General features: G+C 37.8%; 1 protein-coding gene across 2 annotated transcripts; it reads right to left on the reverse strand.

Moving 5' to 3' along the window:
* Window positions 1–144: 144 nt before the first annotated feature.
* LOC105693846 lies at window positions 145–14,910 on the reverse strand. Of its 2 annotated transcripts, none has more exons than XM_012414050.3 (7): window positions 14,397–14,910; window positions 10,990–11,116; window positions 5,261–5,371; window positions 4,843–4,980; window positions 4,624–4,721; window positions 3,956–4,121; window positions 145–1,330 (listed from the first exon to the last, which is right to left on the reverse strand). In XM_012414050.3, exons 1-7 carry the CDS (start codon window positions 14,520–14,522, stop codon window positions 1,227–1,229), a joined length of 870 nt encoding a protein of 289 aa, XP_012269473.1. In that variant the 5' UTR covers window positions 14,523–14,910; the 3' UTR covers window positions 145–1,226. The 2 variants fall into 2 exon arrangements, with proteins under 2 accessions (XP_012269473.1, XP_012269472.1); XM_012414049.3 differs by lacking the exon at window positions 3,956–4,121 and adding an exon at window positions 4,178–4,343 and having other exon boundaries at window positions 14,397–14,908.
* Window positions 14,911–15,415: the final 505 nt, after the last annotated feature.

Consider the following 15,415-nt stretch of genomic DNA (forward strand, 5'->3'; position numbering starts at 1 on the left):
CAGATATAATTGCGCGGAAATAATATGACGTGCGGTACGAAAATAATATGCGATTAAAAAAAATCTATAGAATGACCGAGGAGAATCAGGCTTATCTAGACACTTTTATATTGAATGCGAGCGAAAGAAAATTAACTTGCTTAATTCTTTTTCTCGTTTTCGCTTTATTCGACTGATACACAATAATTAGATATCAGGTAGTAACATAATGATATATTTGTTAACTAAGAATTGCTTTATAAAAATACAACAAAATAAGATTATACTAGGTGTATGTTAACAATGATGAAACGTGATGTTCAAGGGTGTTTTTTAAACTGTGATTTATTTGTTTTTTTTCTTTCTTCGTTTCGTTGTACGCCCGACGTATAACACGGTATTATAATAACGATGATTAAATTACATTAATAAAGTATAAAAAGAAAACAATTTATATAATAATCGCTAATACAGAAAATTTGAGCAACCGCACCTTGATTGATATTTCAATGATATTTATTCGATGTTCGATCCGCACTTTATAAAATCGCGTCACTAATTGTATATCAAAATGTAAAATATAAATTAAAGAATCTTAAAACCCAAACTAAGCCCGATAATTATTAATTACATCTACTCAAATTTCTATTCACACGAGTTACTTTCATAATAAAACATAATAAAATCTAAAGCAAAAAAAATTAAAAAAGAAAAATAAACTATGCGTAATCACAAGTATAGATTAACTTAATAATTACATTCAATTTTATTTTTATTAAATTAACAATAATCAAACTAAATGAATTTTCCGGGCATAATTCGGGTCTTACTTAATTAGCACGTTCAATTATTCCTACGTAATGATGAATATAATAATAATAATAATAATAATAATAATGATAATAGTATCAATAACTTTACTACAGATATAACAATTTAATTTTTATTGCAATATGAATTCCGTTTCCGGAATTCATAAGAATGTTCAAATTTTTATTTCGTTACTTTTATTTCCTCCAAGCAGTTTTTTAAACTTTCGTATTTCTTTTCAATTTGTTTTGTAATTCCAAAGTTTATCTCTCATCAGTTTGCCGATGATAAATTCCTTTCAATTTGTTTATTGCGCAGTTCATTCATCATTTTTTTTTCTTTATATCGTCATTTAGCTCGTAAAATCAAGCATCTCATCAATTCCCAGGCAACGTAAATTTCGGGGGGGGGGGTATTTGAATCGATTATTTTTCAAATCAGTAATTGTAAGGTCCGTATTGAGAGCCGTGATAATACGGTCCTGGGTATGCTGCTGGTGGGGGATAACCGGCGTATGCGTATTGCTGCTTTTGCGGGTAAACTGTGAACATACAATAAAAATCAATCTTTAATTATATCCAGCGATTCATTCGATTCGTTTTTACGATCGGAAAATCGTGGAATTATTTCTCATAATTTTTCAATAGTGACATCCATCGACGTTTCTCTTCCCAAGTCGCTCGCCTTTTGGCATCCGTGGCCCTCTACTACTCACGAACGCGTCTACATTTCATAAGTTTTTCCCTTTTTTTTTCAAATAAAACGCGGGGATAAAAAAAAAAAACTTCATCTAATCGCAACGGTAATAATGTCAAGCCTACCTGGTGTGTTCTACTGCAAATATTTGTGAGGAAACCAAGCTCGCTAGCTTATACTAATATAGAAAGTCGTTCGCCTCTTTTCTAATTAAACATAAAAGCGTAATTTTGCCAGTTGATTCGGTCTTTTTTTTTTTTATTTTCTTCTTTTTTTCCTATAGAGAGAAAATAGAGAGAGAAGGAGTAAAATTTTTTAAACGGTGTTACGTTTAACATTCACCATAAGAAATGAAAAAATATACACGTATACAATATGTGCAGTAGATATTCGTGTGTACGGAAAGTCAGAAATAGTATAATACCAATAGCGATTCGCCTTGCAGATAATCTACTTTCGAAACTTATCGGTGAAAACTGGCCCTTTTCATACTCGATGAAAAAAGAAATAATCGCAATACGGGTTATAAAATATGCAATTTAATGCTATCTTCGTCGTACAGAAGTAACATCGGAAGTAAAATGATGTAGAAAGTATATTTTATACAGAGCGTGACTTCACTGCTTCAATAGATATTTGAGATAAGCAGACCGTGGGATAAAAAAAGTAATATAAAAATAATAAATAATAATACACGATTCGAAATCTCCTTCGCTCTCTCAATTTGCGAAACACCACCACACACCGTACGCGATGCGCGGTATCATTTTATTCCTCTTTTTCTCACTTTTCTCTTTCATCTTTTCAACCATCGCGTGTTCGCAAACACGACGATTGTGTCTACATCATTAATTACTGCATTTTCTAACGGTTAAAAATCAGTTACAATTATGAATAAACATTTTGCACAGCTGTATTTATACAGATGAAATGCGCGACCGGGACAGAAGGCCCATTATTCGTTAGACGGCCTGTAACGTAATTATTGTTACATGAGCTTCTATATCGTTCGTGAATCAAAAATGAAACTGAAATTTCCATAGCTTTTTTCTCAACTCCTACGTTCTGTCCCGGTCTTCGATTTATTCGATATAACTGACACGTGATTCCGAGTTAAATCATTGTTAAAAAGCTGATTATTTTACTTATGTATTAATGATCCAAATTGTTTCCCCTTTTTTTTTTAATAATTGTTATCACGATGTATATTTATGCGTGACAAATGGGTGTGTGTATGTTTTACGTGATTAACTGCGTGTCTAGTCTCAAACACCCCCGGGGCGTTTATCTGAATATCGTGCAGATTTTCCATCAGATTCTAATTTGGTATTCAAGAACGGTATTTTAACTAACGCACCAGAACGCGCAAACAGTATAATCTATATGTACATTTTATACAAATTCATTATATTACATGCGATTCATCAGCCTCCATATTTTATATGCACAGAGGTGCGTGCGGTTATTCATCAGCCTCGGGAGCGGAATTTTAACGATCGATTCGGGACTTCGATCGATTTCTTTTTTTTTTCTATCGTTATCTCTGCCTTCGCCAAAATTGACCGCGAGATGCAACCCTCTGTGTATATAACGTAAGAAAGTAAGGCTGTCGGAACGATGACACCTGTGCGAATCTTTCTCACGCCGAAACATATTTGCGTCATTCCCTATAAGTCGCGGTTCTCCGCACTTCTTGACGTATAATCAATACCGCAAGGGTAAAATATAATATAAACGTCCCTTATATCCTAGCTGTTTCATCCTCTACCACCTTTTCTAACGCCGTTAGCTTTTACGATCCGTTGGATGAAACGACCACAATTTTTCATTCAAACGCGTATGGGATATAAGGAAATAATTATCCACCAAGAGCAAAGAATTCTTTTTCATCCGCGTCCTTTCTCGAACGAATGTCGGTACCACCAGTTTTTGGTAGCCTCGACTGGTTCATAAAATTCTCGCAAGAACCTCGAGAAGATGTATTATTTTTTTTTGGTTTTGTAAAAGAAAAAAAAACTTGAAATTTTATTATATACCCACCCCTCTGCACATTTTTACTTGTAAGTATGATGATGATGATACTTATAATGACGACGACGATGATGATGATGATGATTATGCGTTTTCATTATGCGAACGTTAATAGAGAACTTTTTATGTACATTACACAGCTGGCCAGAATCTAAATAATTAATGTGACGAGTTTGATGATCGGATAGTTTCGATTGAAATTATGCAGAAAACAAGACAATAATTTTTTTTTACATGATCTTATATACATGATACACACATCATCCCATTGTATGTACTTATACGTGATTAGAAAAAAAGAGAAATGAAACATGCCGCAAGGAACGAAAAATAATCAAAAAACCAACAACAAAAAAAAAAAAAAAAAAAAGGTATACAAAAAAAAAAAGAGATGAGCTTGAACATTTTACGTGTAGTTAGTAGAAGCAAATTGTTATACCAGGCATGAGGTACTGCATGTTCATAGCCTCCTCTCGCAAGCGTTCTCCCCGCAAGCAAATGGCCGCCGCGCTGAAAAGGATCGCGCTGACAAGAGACCAACCGACGCCGACCCAAGCCACGACGTATGACCAGTCGTAGGACACTAAAGCCGTGTCCTTTAACACCTGGAATTCGTAACATTTCTCGGTAAATAAATGTGCCCACGAATTTTTTTATTCACCTGGCATGATGTACTGGATATTTTGGGCCTGTTCGCGAGCGCGCTCTTTCCGAAGACAGGAAGCTGCAATTAGGAAAAGTGTCATCGCCCCCAAACAAGTCGCCACACCGAGCCAGGCCAGGTAAAACGACCAGTCGTACATCTGGCCCACGTTATCCTTCAGCACCTGTTAATCGATTTTCATATATTTTATCCCGAACAACAAAATAATATTCAGCTGATTGTTCTTCTCCGATTTATTTCGGTTTTCGGAGAAGAAGGAGCGACGATTTTTCGTCTACCCTTCGGACGCAGCGTTCGACGATCTGCGGGAGCCGAATTTACGGCTTACTAAAACGATGTAAATCGATTATCGGTCGATAATTATTCAGGGAGGACGTGGGAATTGAATCAGATTATTGGGGGAAATGATGATCAGAGATTACGCTTTCTTTTTTTTAACTCACGTTGCTCCATTGCTGATAATATTCTTCGCCTACGACCTTCTCCTTTTCGTAATACTCCACACCGTGCCAAAGTCCCATACCTCCGGCGCTCAGAAGACCTGCGATGTGAAATCGGTTATACATACATAGGTTTACAACGAATGAAAAAAAAAGAAGGGTAAAAACTTGAAAACGAGAAATGAAAAACACAGCTGACAATTTTCAACGAAATTAACTCACAGGCGAACAGCATCAATATCGCCGTCGCAGTTATGTTCCCTGGTGACCTTCGCCAGCATCCGACGACTCCGGTCCAAAATGCGGAAAATATTGCCAAAAATGCGACCATGAACAAAGCGATCACCGATCTTCCCATGTCTGAAAACGGATTCGTTCAGACGATAATTTCAAGCCGTGTATATTTTTTTCTATGAATATTCCGGAGTGTAAAAAATGAGGAGCAGAGGAGATACTTCCGCGATCCATGTTATACGGCTGCAGGATTATGATCCTCGGTGAAAAATGACGAGGGAAAAAAAGAGTAATTTAATAACGGTCGTCCACGCTACGAGGATTACTTTATTCTCGACTTCGTTTACTCTTGGGCTTTTAATGTCCCATTGTGAAAATTGTTATACGATTAAAATGACGTCCTTACGAAGGCGGGCTATCGCGTCGTCCGAGAAACTCCTCGTTTCGTTATCCTCGTCAGGAATGAAGTAGTCGATATTCATACAGTGCGTCTCCACGGGGCTCAGGTAGGTCACGACTGAAAAATAAATGGAAAGGAATATGAGTCGAATAAAAGTCATTGGCAATACGTGATACAGAAATTTATAATTTCAAAAATCTAAAAAATACACGACTTCGTTTTCAGGAAATAATATAGGTGTTTAATCGTGACTCCGTGATTCGATTTTATCCTAATCTATAAAAAAAAAAAACAGGTTCCTCGACACGTGCAGAGCGTTTGATTTCTTCTGCATTCTTTTTCACGCTTCTTATATCAAAAAAAAAAAATGGAACAGATCTTGTATAATGACGAAGGTTAATATCTTTGAATACACGTGATCCTGATCGCCGATCGGCATGTCAACTTTATAAACGAAAGCGTTCATAATTGCGTCCCATATAAATCGAGGATACAAACTCAAACGTAAATAGGCGTATACCATAAATCGTCGTATTCAAATTACGTACGACGTTTTCTAAAATTAACCGTGAATATCGCGGAAGATGGAGCTGACGTTATACGCTACGAGATTATCTTAGGTTCACTTTTGAAAAAAAAAAAACAACAAAAAATCACCTCGTTCAAACGAAACCAGAATCAAGTGTGTCGAATTCTTTTTTTCTCAATTGAAAAAACTAAATAAATTTCATCATCGGTACATTCTCTCTGTACAACGACGAAGCATCAACGATCGTTATATTATATTCAAAATTTTTCGTCGATAAAAATTGAATCATTGACCCGGAAAAGATTTTACCCGAGATAGCAAGAATGAGAGAAACCGGATATGAGTCGTGATTAGATTTGATCAAATTTCGAGCTCCCGATGAAAAAAAAAAATAAAATAAATAAATAAATAATACCGACGTCGTCGTTGAGGCGTGGGTAACGGTGTACACGGTGTACGTATGTACGGTAAATTGACTGTGTAACGAAAATATCGGGTATTGATTGACCGCGGTGTAGAGGTGTTTGGTAAAATTGCTTCTACGTTATACACGCACGTTACGTTTCCAATTTCAAGCGAACCTCGCGAACAACGAATTCGAATATTTTTACGCCCGAGCGGATTTTTGACGCGAAAAATACTCTCTCCACGTACCGCGTGCCCGATTCAAGTTTATCATCTGCATCGAAACGATTTAGCGAAGAAATAATACGCGAGGGCGTGGGTTTCAATTACTCGTCATTAAAATAAATTCCACTCTCAGTGGTATTACAACGGTTTATGTCCTCTAGCGAAGGACGTCTTGCAAATTGCCAACGCGCTACAAGGACGTGATGCCGTGCGAATTCTTTCTCGTCGCAATTTGTTCGTTGTTTTTTTATTTTTTTTCTTGTTCGTATTTTATTCTTCCCATCCATCGAACGAGGAGATCGCCCTCGGACGTATGATTTGCGTCCACATCCTATGGAAATAAAATTTTTTCAGGTAGATTTCTTCTCGTTTAAAAAATTAGATTTACACGTTCGCATCCGAATCGTGCCCTGCCAACTTTTCTAGCCACGTCTTCGTCGTCGGAGGCATCAACACCCGAACTCGTTGGGTCGGATCATGAATAAATTCGGGGCCCAAGTTCAACGCCGAGTAAATTTTTTTTTCAAGTAAATTGCCCGTGAATCGCTCTCTAAGACTTTCCACGTGCATAAGTTTTGTGGAACCAGGCCGTGATGTTTGACCGGGGCATCAGAAATATTTTTTTCTCATACGCACAACACCGGCGAAAACTGGTTCCTCCTTCGAGCGTGTTCTCATCCTTTTTCTCTTTCTTTCTCTCCTCTATTGCACATCGTAAGAAGAAATGGCCGAAAACTTTTGGGTACGATAGAAGAGAGGAAAAAATAGTGAAAAATTTCCGATTCTTGGACACCTCGTGTGAATAACGACGCGTAGAAATATACGCGTGTACCCAACGTCGTACGGTTTGAGGAAGACTTTCTTTCGGTTCGTAGTATGTAGGTCATCGTGCACCATGCGACGAGTACATGCGTTAGTTTTAATAATTGATCACCATCGAATGTGTTTAATTATAAACCCGTGCTCGCACATCTACAGCGCACGTGTACCGTACAAGCGACACATTTACAGAGTGTAATAACTGTACGCAATCGACCGGAAACTCGTGCCGGAAGTGAACAAACTTCAATGTATCTTATAAGGTAGGCAAACGTATGCATCTTCCTTCGGTCAGGAAACGGTACACGACTATTTTGCGTTGAATAATAATTTATCGTTCTGTGAAAACAACTTATTTGTTCCGCCTCACCGTTCTCGTGTTCGGGGGTGACGGAAATTTTCGCGCACAAATAATATTGGGGCAGGGCTTGTTTTTCCAATTTTTTTTTGCTTCTTCTTTTTGCACCACGCTATTCGTACCGGTTACCGTTGACATTCATCACCTCTCATCTTCGCGCTGCGTCGATACTCCCTTTCGAATTCAATCGCAATTCGTCTATGAATACGATTTGAAAAAGTTAACGATCGGGAAACGAAATAAGTAAGTGAACGGGAAGGAATTTGTTTTTTTTTTTTTCATTTTGTGGAAGGTGGGAAGTATAGCGTTAAAATGGTTATCGGAATTTCAGGAACTTGATCTAAATGACGATATATACATGTGACAAAAGATTTGAGGTGGTATAACGCGATAAACTATAAAATAAATTGCGGAGCGATAAATGGACTGCGGATATACAACAGTTTGTAGAACTCCCGACTCATAAATATTTATCATTCAACCCGTTAAAAGTTATACAGTTTCACCATTTTTTCGTATTTTCAAAGAATATACGAAGATACTATGGAATTGAGGATTGAGGAAAAATATGTCGCACCCCCGTAGATTTACCCTCGGTAATACAAGATCTTTTTCATTCTTATCTCTTCGTGGTTCAGCGAAAATCTCGAAATATTGTCGACACTTGTGAATCGGACAGACGTATTTTTGGAGGAACTAAGAATTGAAATTTTGCAAACAGTTATCAGAGCACCCGGTCCGATTGTCCTCAGAGTTACCGGTCATCCGACTCTCCAGGTGCTTTTCTTTCTACTCGATAATTATGGTTACGCCACGATAACGGTTATATTCATACAATTAAAATGCAACGTTATTATTTAGTCGGTCATCATTAAGCGAGTTTATATCGCAACGCCACTGTGTACCGCTACTAATTCTTTGTCACCAGCTGATGATAATAATTAATGTTGAGGTATGAAAATAAATTGTACTAATTGAACGTACTGAGTACAAAGAGGTATGAGCGTAAAGTTTTTTCTTCGCCCCCTAAAGAATGGTTTTACATTTTTTTTTTTGTTGTGCTTTTTCTTCTTCTTGTGAGTTACCTAGACGAGCCAACCAGCTGATCACGAAAGCTTTCAATTTTTGTTTGCGGATGACAATCGTCAGCCGCAAAAAGGTATATCGTTCGTTGAGATCCGATGTATCCGAAGAATCTCAATCCGAAGATACGATTCCCTACCTCGGTTTTCTTGCGTCTTTTCGAATAGATTGCCATTTTCTATTCTCACGGCATTATTTCGTTTCACCGTGATGTGTATATATCTGTATCTGCAGACACAATCTCAGGTGCGGTGTAATATCCGATTTTACTTTGCAACGTTCTTTATTCCAGTGGTATTCGTTAGTCGGATTGTTTATTTGATTTATTTCTTGTTCCGCCTTCGACAATTCGGAATCTTCTTAGAGCCCATTTGAATAGAATTAATTATTTTGAAAATTCCCATGAAAAGTTCCCGCGTAGGTACTTCGCAATACCACTGCTTGGCCTCTGGCTCAATTGCGATGTGCGATGTACGTAAAAAATTTATTACGTGAAACCGACGCCTCGTGCCGGCTAGAAAGTTTAGGGAGTTGAAAAATTTACTCTACATCACCACCGCGATACCCTCGATTGAGAAATTGGGAATTTTTCGAAATTCCAAAAAGGAAATCAACGAAAATCTGCGCGAATCGGGATGCACCGGATGTACGGTTCGACTTTTCGAACACCGCGATTTCACGTCGATTAGTTATTGCCACTTGATCGATCAACGGACCGATATCGAATTATTTCCGAGTTAATTAAAATTCCACTTTTTTCTTTTTTCTCAACTCATCGTCCGATGCCTGAAAGTGTTTCGGTTTCTTTTTCGCTTATTTGTACATGCCATTCGGTTTTTTTAGCACATTCAATCCCGTTCAACTTCATTTTAAATTATTTTTTAGTTCAAGCGAGAGTCGCGGACCAAGCCATGTATAAAATGATATTGATAACCAAATAAAACCGATACCCCTGCATAAAATTTATCTGTCTAACTCCTGTACACACGTAATAAATTTCAGCTAATTATGCTCGCCGATATACATTATATATTTTAAATCGATTTTTCATCATGTGCAGAAGTTTTTAAGATACGAACGTCTAACGTGCTGTTCATGGACATTGTGGGTTTTTTTTTTTCTCCAACCAATGAAATCACCTTTGCATTGTACAACTTACTGATTTCGCCTGGCGAAATTTTATATATATTATTATTCAGATTCAAGGTTCCTATACTGAAAATACGTGTGCGTAAGACAGTTACTTATTTTAGTTTTTTTTTTTTTCTTAGGCACAATTTTTTACAGCTAATTTCCACACCGCGATCCAAACGGACCTTGGTTCGACGAAATAGATGAAAAAAAATAATGTGTAATCACGATATTGCGTAGAGCTGCACGAATTATTTTACGTCGTAAAACCTAATTAAAATTTCCATTCCAATGGCGTTAACGACACAAATTTTCCGTTACACGCTGTACACTCGTCGAATTTTGGATAGAGAACGAAAAAAGAAACTTTTTCACAAAAATTCATACATCATACGAGTTCGTATTCCAAAATGGCGTAACGATCATTCCTTCTACTATGTAGTATACCGTAGTCTTCACTGATGAGTTTTCACTCCCTAATTACTCCGATGTACTAATAATTATTATAATGGACGGACCAATTAGAATGAATGCGTCGCAATTTCCGCACAACGTTTATATCGTACGTATGCATAGCACACAAACGTAAGTTCGTGTAAGTTGTATTTATTCATAGAAAATAATTCCACGTATACGCTAACGATGATGAAGATCATTTTTCCGATTGCAATTTGTATAGAAAATCTGGATAACGTCGTACAATGATTTCATATGAATAGCGAAATTTCTGATACAGGTATCTCAATAATTTGTATACGTAACGTGGACCTAACGGGGACGTAATAAAAGCGCTAGCGCATGTTATCCAAGAAATACATAATCAGTACGTAAGGTTATTATATTGGGATGATTGGCGAAAATTCGAATAATTCTGGTCTAATTTTAAGCAGGTTTGTACGAAGAATAACGGTGCCATAGACGACGCGGTAATTACCGATACACATTCATGTATATCTAATCTAATCCTTCGTGAGTTAATTTTGTGAAATTGTGAATTTCACTTATTACCTCGGAATTACGCCTTCGTTATTTCGTAGGTGTACAGTAATATTATTCGAACCGTGGAAAGACTGCGGTTCGTCTTTACGACGATCGTTTGAAATTTCATGGGAATTATTTGGCGGATAAATTTTTTCGAGATTTTTAATACATCGGTGGTACGTGTATTTCCGCAGTGCCACTTACCGGTCGGAGGTCTCTCCTTGGGATAACATATCCTGAATAATCCTTGAGTCCTTGTGTAGTAGTAGAATTTGGAATTCATCTGTTCTACCAGGTAACTCTGTTCCTTTATGTGTTTCGCGGCATATTGCTGAAATCAGAGAAGAACGACGAAAAAATTTTCATCAATAATTCTGCTTCGTATGTCCTACGTTTGGAAAAATAATTATTCTTTTGAAACACATCGAAGAAATCGATCGATAACGCCGTCGGTCTCGTAGCCTCACATCTTCTTCGACGTGCCAGTCATTCGTATGCTGGACGTTCGTTCGCCGTGTAACTCTGCACGTTATTCAATACCCTTTACGATACGAAATACATCTAGCGAGGAGGTATCCAAAATACATTTACGGTGTACATACGTCGCTTAAAATTCTTCAGGAATATTACGCTCGACTCGCAAGAAAAAAAAACCGAACAACTAACGCGACGTTACGTAAGAATTATCGTCATTTAATTTTTATCGTTAGATGATTTTTCAAAAAGCGAAAAATTCTTTTCTTCGTCAGCATGCGAGATCGTTGATGTTTTCAAACACCTCGTTGCAAGAGGCGTGAGTGCGATAATTTATGAAATATCGATGGAATCCGAAATGGCCGCAGACCATGCACGATGCAGAATCAGCTGCAGCGTGGGCATCGTGGAATTTCTGGCCTTAAAGAAAAAAACCAAGAAAAAAAAAAAAAAAACAGGTTTCGAATCACTTCTGTTCGATTACATTATACTCTGCGTATACATAGGTGCAAAAGTGGTTATATACTATCGATTGTTGCAGCTGATTATAAAATCGGTCGATGACGTAATCCCTCCGGATTACATGGCGTCATTATAATCGTATCTCACCTATGTGCAGATTCGATCGGCGCGGACAATCTCTCGACGATTGCTCACGGTGAAGAATTATTTTTCATTCTTCATTTTGTGAGAAATTTTTTCAAATCTCCGGAAATTCAAGCGAATGAATATTCGGATTGTTTCGAACGTCTCCTAGACACTGCAACTTTGAAAAAGAGAGTTCGATGTTTCTGCCACTGCTTTCACAGTTTAGTTTCACCGGTGAGACGATATCGAGTGACGGAAGACCTGCATCGGTGCAGAAGCAAGCGGCGAACTCTCCTCGATTATTCTCGATCGGTAGTTTACCTACACTGTAATCAAGATATATCTTCTTACACTCGCTCAACGTCATTCCATATGGGCGACCGATTTCTTCGACGCGGAATAAATGACAAGGCTCAAGGTCTCAACGAAAAAATATCATCAATTGTACAATGCGAAGGAAAAATTATGAGGAAAAGGAAAGAACCAGAGTTCAATGTATTTCCATCTCGGCTTCGCGAGTCGAACTTTGGGAAAGTTTCGCGCAGACGTAGTGAAATTTAACAAAAAATTTTTTTCTCGTGGTCGAATGTGAGAATATTGTAAAACAGAAGTAACACCGGATTCTGAAAAGGAGAAGATCCACGACTCCAGTATAGTATTATACAGTCATACCCTGATAATTTTTTCATTTTTCTCCCTCTCTATTTCTTATTTCAATTCCACCGCTTGGTCCTGCCTCGCTCCACTAGATATTATAATAAACCTACTCCACCTGCGAACTATTTATATGTACAATATGGTACATAGACTTCAGGTATGTACGAGTGTAAGGCGACGAGCGTCTCCATGGGAGCCTCCTTCTTGGGAAGCGCGATTATAGCTGGCTTGTGGAAAAAGGAGCAAGAAAATAACTCTAAAGTTACCACGGGCTCTGAACTCGCACTTCTAGTCTCAACTTTATCGTACGTACTCGCTTACCCATACGAACGATTTATATACCTGATGCGGTTGCTTATATTCTCACCACATTCATCCGTGTTACCACTTGTACACAATATACCCACATAACGCTACACTTTACTCTCGTGTACGTACGTACAGTGCAGGGACATAACTGTACATAGTATAAACTTACATACAAATGTGTACGAGGAACAAGAAGAAACGACGACGACGAACGAGGCGAAAAATAATTCCTGCACGCCTCGTTATCCACGTCGAAATTTTACAAGGGTATAGAATTTGAAGGCGATATGCAAAAACCTTTCGACCGATTAATTTTTTTTTCACATTTTTTCCAAACTAAAGGGGAGAGCCTACGAGTAACCCGATCTACATAAAACCGTTGCTCGATTTTGGAAAAAGGATATCTTCGTTAGGACGTTCTTTCTAATCGCCGTACTCTATTGTTCCTGAAAGTTTTTTTTTCAATTTGTTCGTCAATTTTTTAGTTTTCTTTTCTTTTTGCCGTGTGCAGCAAAGGCAGGAGAATCGGATTCCATTGTACGTCCGACGATCGGCAAGTGCCGCAGCCATGCTGCAGCGATCAGGTGCTATTCGTATTTTTCAACTTGCCGCAGTGCAGCGGTGCAGGTTGCACGTTACTTCTTGAATTTATTCGTCTTCGGATGAATAATAAGATGTTCATTGACGTGGTTCGGGATCAAAGTAACGACCTATCGATGGTTTTCACATCTCCTGGATTTTGCCTGCGCAACGATGTATAGGTATAAGATTCAATCCTTAAATTACGCGATGTGTAAGAGCGTTTTATGGGTGCGGCGCAACCATTCAGGAATGTTCACTATTTCTCATAGATATACATATATATAACCGACAAAGAAATAGGTAACCGTATACCATGTTTCTTTTCAACGCGATGCTACGGTATATAGAAACGATCTATGAAATTATTTTTGCAATGAATTTCTTCGCGAGATGCGCAGGCAAAAGAACGATCATTTCTAGTACCGATTCCCGGGTTTCCGGGTGAGATTTAAAGTCCATGAAAAGTCAAACGATCCTCCCGCTGTATAAATTCATTAGTTTAATTATTCATTGCAAAATTAATATCACTTGTAGGATGACGTCGCGTTGCCGGATTCCAGAAGGCAGATAATTCCATCTAGTTTCTATTCAACTTTTTCTTTACCCATCTTTGAAAAGTTATTCAAACATTCTTGAAGCCCGTCGTATGTATGTAATTCCGGTACGGGAAAAGCGGGTCGAGTTTTACATTCCATTATGAATTTTGGTCCACCTCCATTTTGATGATATTTAGCGATTTCGGAGAATCTATGGATTCTTCGTAAAAAAAATTACTCATCCGTCGATCGATTTATGCGACGAATTTTCATGTTTCTATAATTAGCGGTGATTGTATACGACAAAATGAATTTCTTCAATTTCATCAATAATCCGAATACCCCCACTATTATCGTGGTACCTAATTAACCGTATGAATGTACGTGCAATCGGCATAGATATGATAAATTTGTGTATAACGAAAAAATAAAGAATGTCATACAATTTTTCAAATTCCAACAAACCTGTATTTGGGCTCGCTTGACCTCAGTGTAAAGCCAGTTGTCTGTTGAAAAAGCAATCGCCAAGAGAGCCGATGCGATGATACCAGTGATGGTAGCCAGAGAAAGGGTTACAGCTGAACAAGGCATTTTCAAATATTTCTAATTCACAAATATCAACTACCTAGACAAGACCACTTGGCACAATGTATTTTATTTATCCTATAATCTCCGAATCGGCATAATCCAAAAATAATATTCACTATCGTCAACGAATCAATCTCGTTACGTGGATATAATTAATTAATTAATTAATATTATAATTATCATTTGTATTATTGTTAATATTTTAAATAAACAAACACTAGTCAGTCTTGATTGTCGTTGCACTTTACTCCGTAGCATAGCATTCTCTCGACGGCACTAAAAGCTGCTAGCCAAGTTAAACAAGAACTCTGCGTTCGTTGAGGTAGAGAAACCCGTGGAGAGCTCACTTCTTCGGAGCTGCTTAGGTGTGCCGTCCCAGGGACCGGCTGCTTGCCTGGCCCCGGCTTGATCGGAACGGACCCAAAAGTGGGGATTGAATCGCCTACAGCACCAGGTTACACTTAGACAATTTTCGTATACCTTCACTATCCGGTTAAACAGGTAGTGTATCAGGTATACGGTATAAGTGCATAGCGGTTCTCAACCCGCATATAAAGTAACCGCTGTAACTTCCGTTCAAAAATCTCAACAGGAACGACGAATTTTTTCTTCATCTTTCGATTACCTACGTCGATTTCTGATCGGAAACTGAGGGGAAAAAAAAAGTTCTAAAATCTTGATACATGGAGAAACTCGATCTATATCGTCAACTGAATTTTTCCATAGTTTTATTTGTTTATTTATTTATTTCGTTTTCGGTATACTCACGGTTGTGTACTTTTTGTAGGGCAACTCGAGAAGTGAAATTAGGAGGAGGTGCCTGTAGATTTTCAATTTCACCAATAGCTAAAATCTCTCAGAGTGAGAATCTTTTGCCTATTTTTTTTTTTTTTTTC

The sequence above is a fragment of the Athalia rosae genome, chromosome 4, assembly GCF_917208135.1.
Source record: "Athalia rosae chromosome 4, iyAthRosa1.1, whole genome shotgun sequence".
In the NCBI taxonomy this organism is placed as follows: Eukaryota; Metazoa; Arthropoda; class Insecta; order Hymenoptera; family Athaliidae; genus Athalia; species Athalia rosae.

What these genes read in the sequence shown, in the direction of transcription:
- LOC105693846 (XM_012414050.3), bottom strand. Translation starts at nt 14,522, where the DNA reads ATGCCTTGTTCAGCTGTAACCCTTTCTCTGGCTACCATCACTGGTATC. An exon ending in CAAGGAGAGACCTCCGACCG is followed by an intron (nt 5,372 to 10,989) that starts GTAAGTGGCACT and finishes TTTATTTTTCAG; the next exon opens with TCGTGACCTACCTGAGCCCC. An exon ending in CGACGCGATAGCCCGCCTTC is followed by an intron (nt 4,981 to 5,260) that starts GTAAGGACGTCA and finishes ATCCGTTTTCAG; the next exon opens with ACATGGGAAGATCGGTGATC.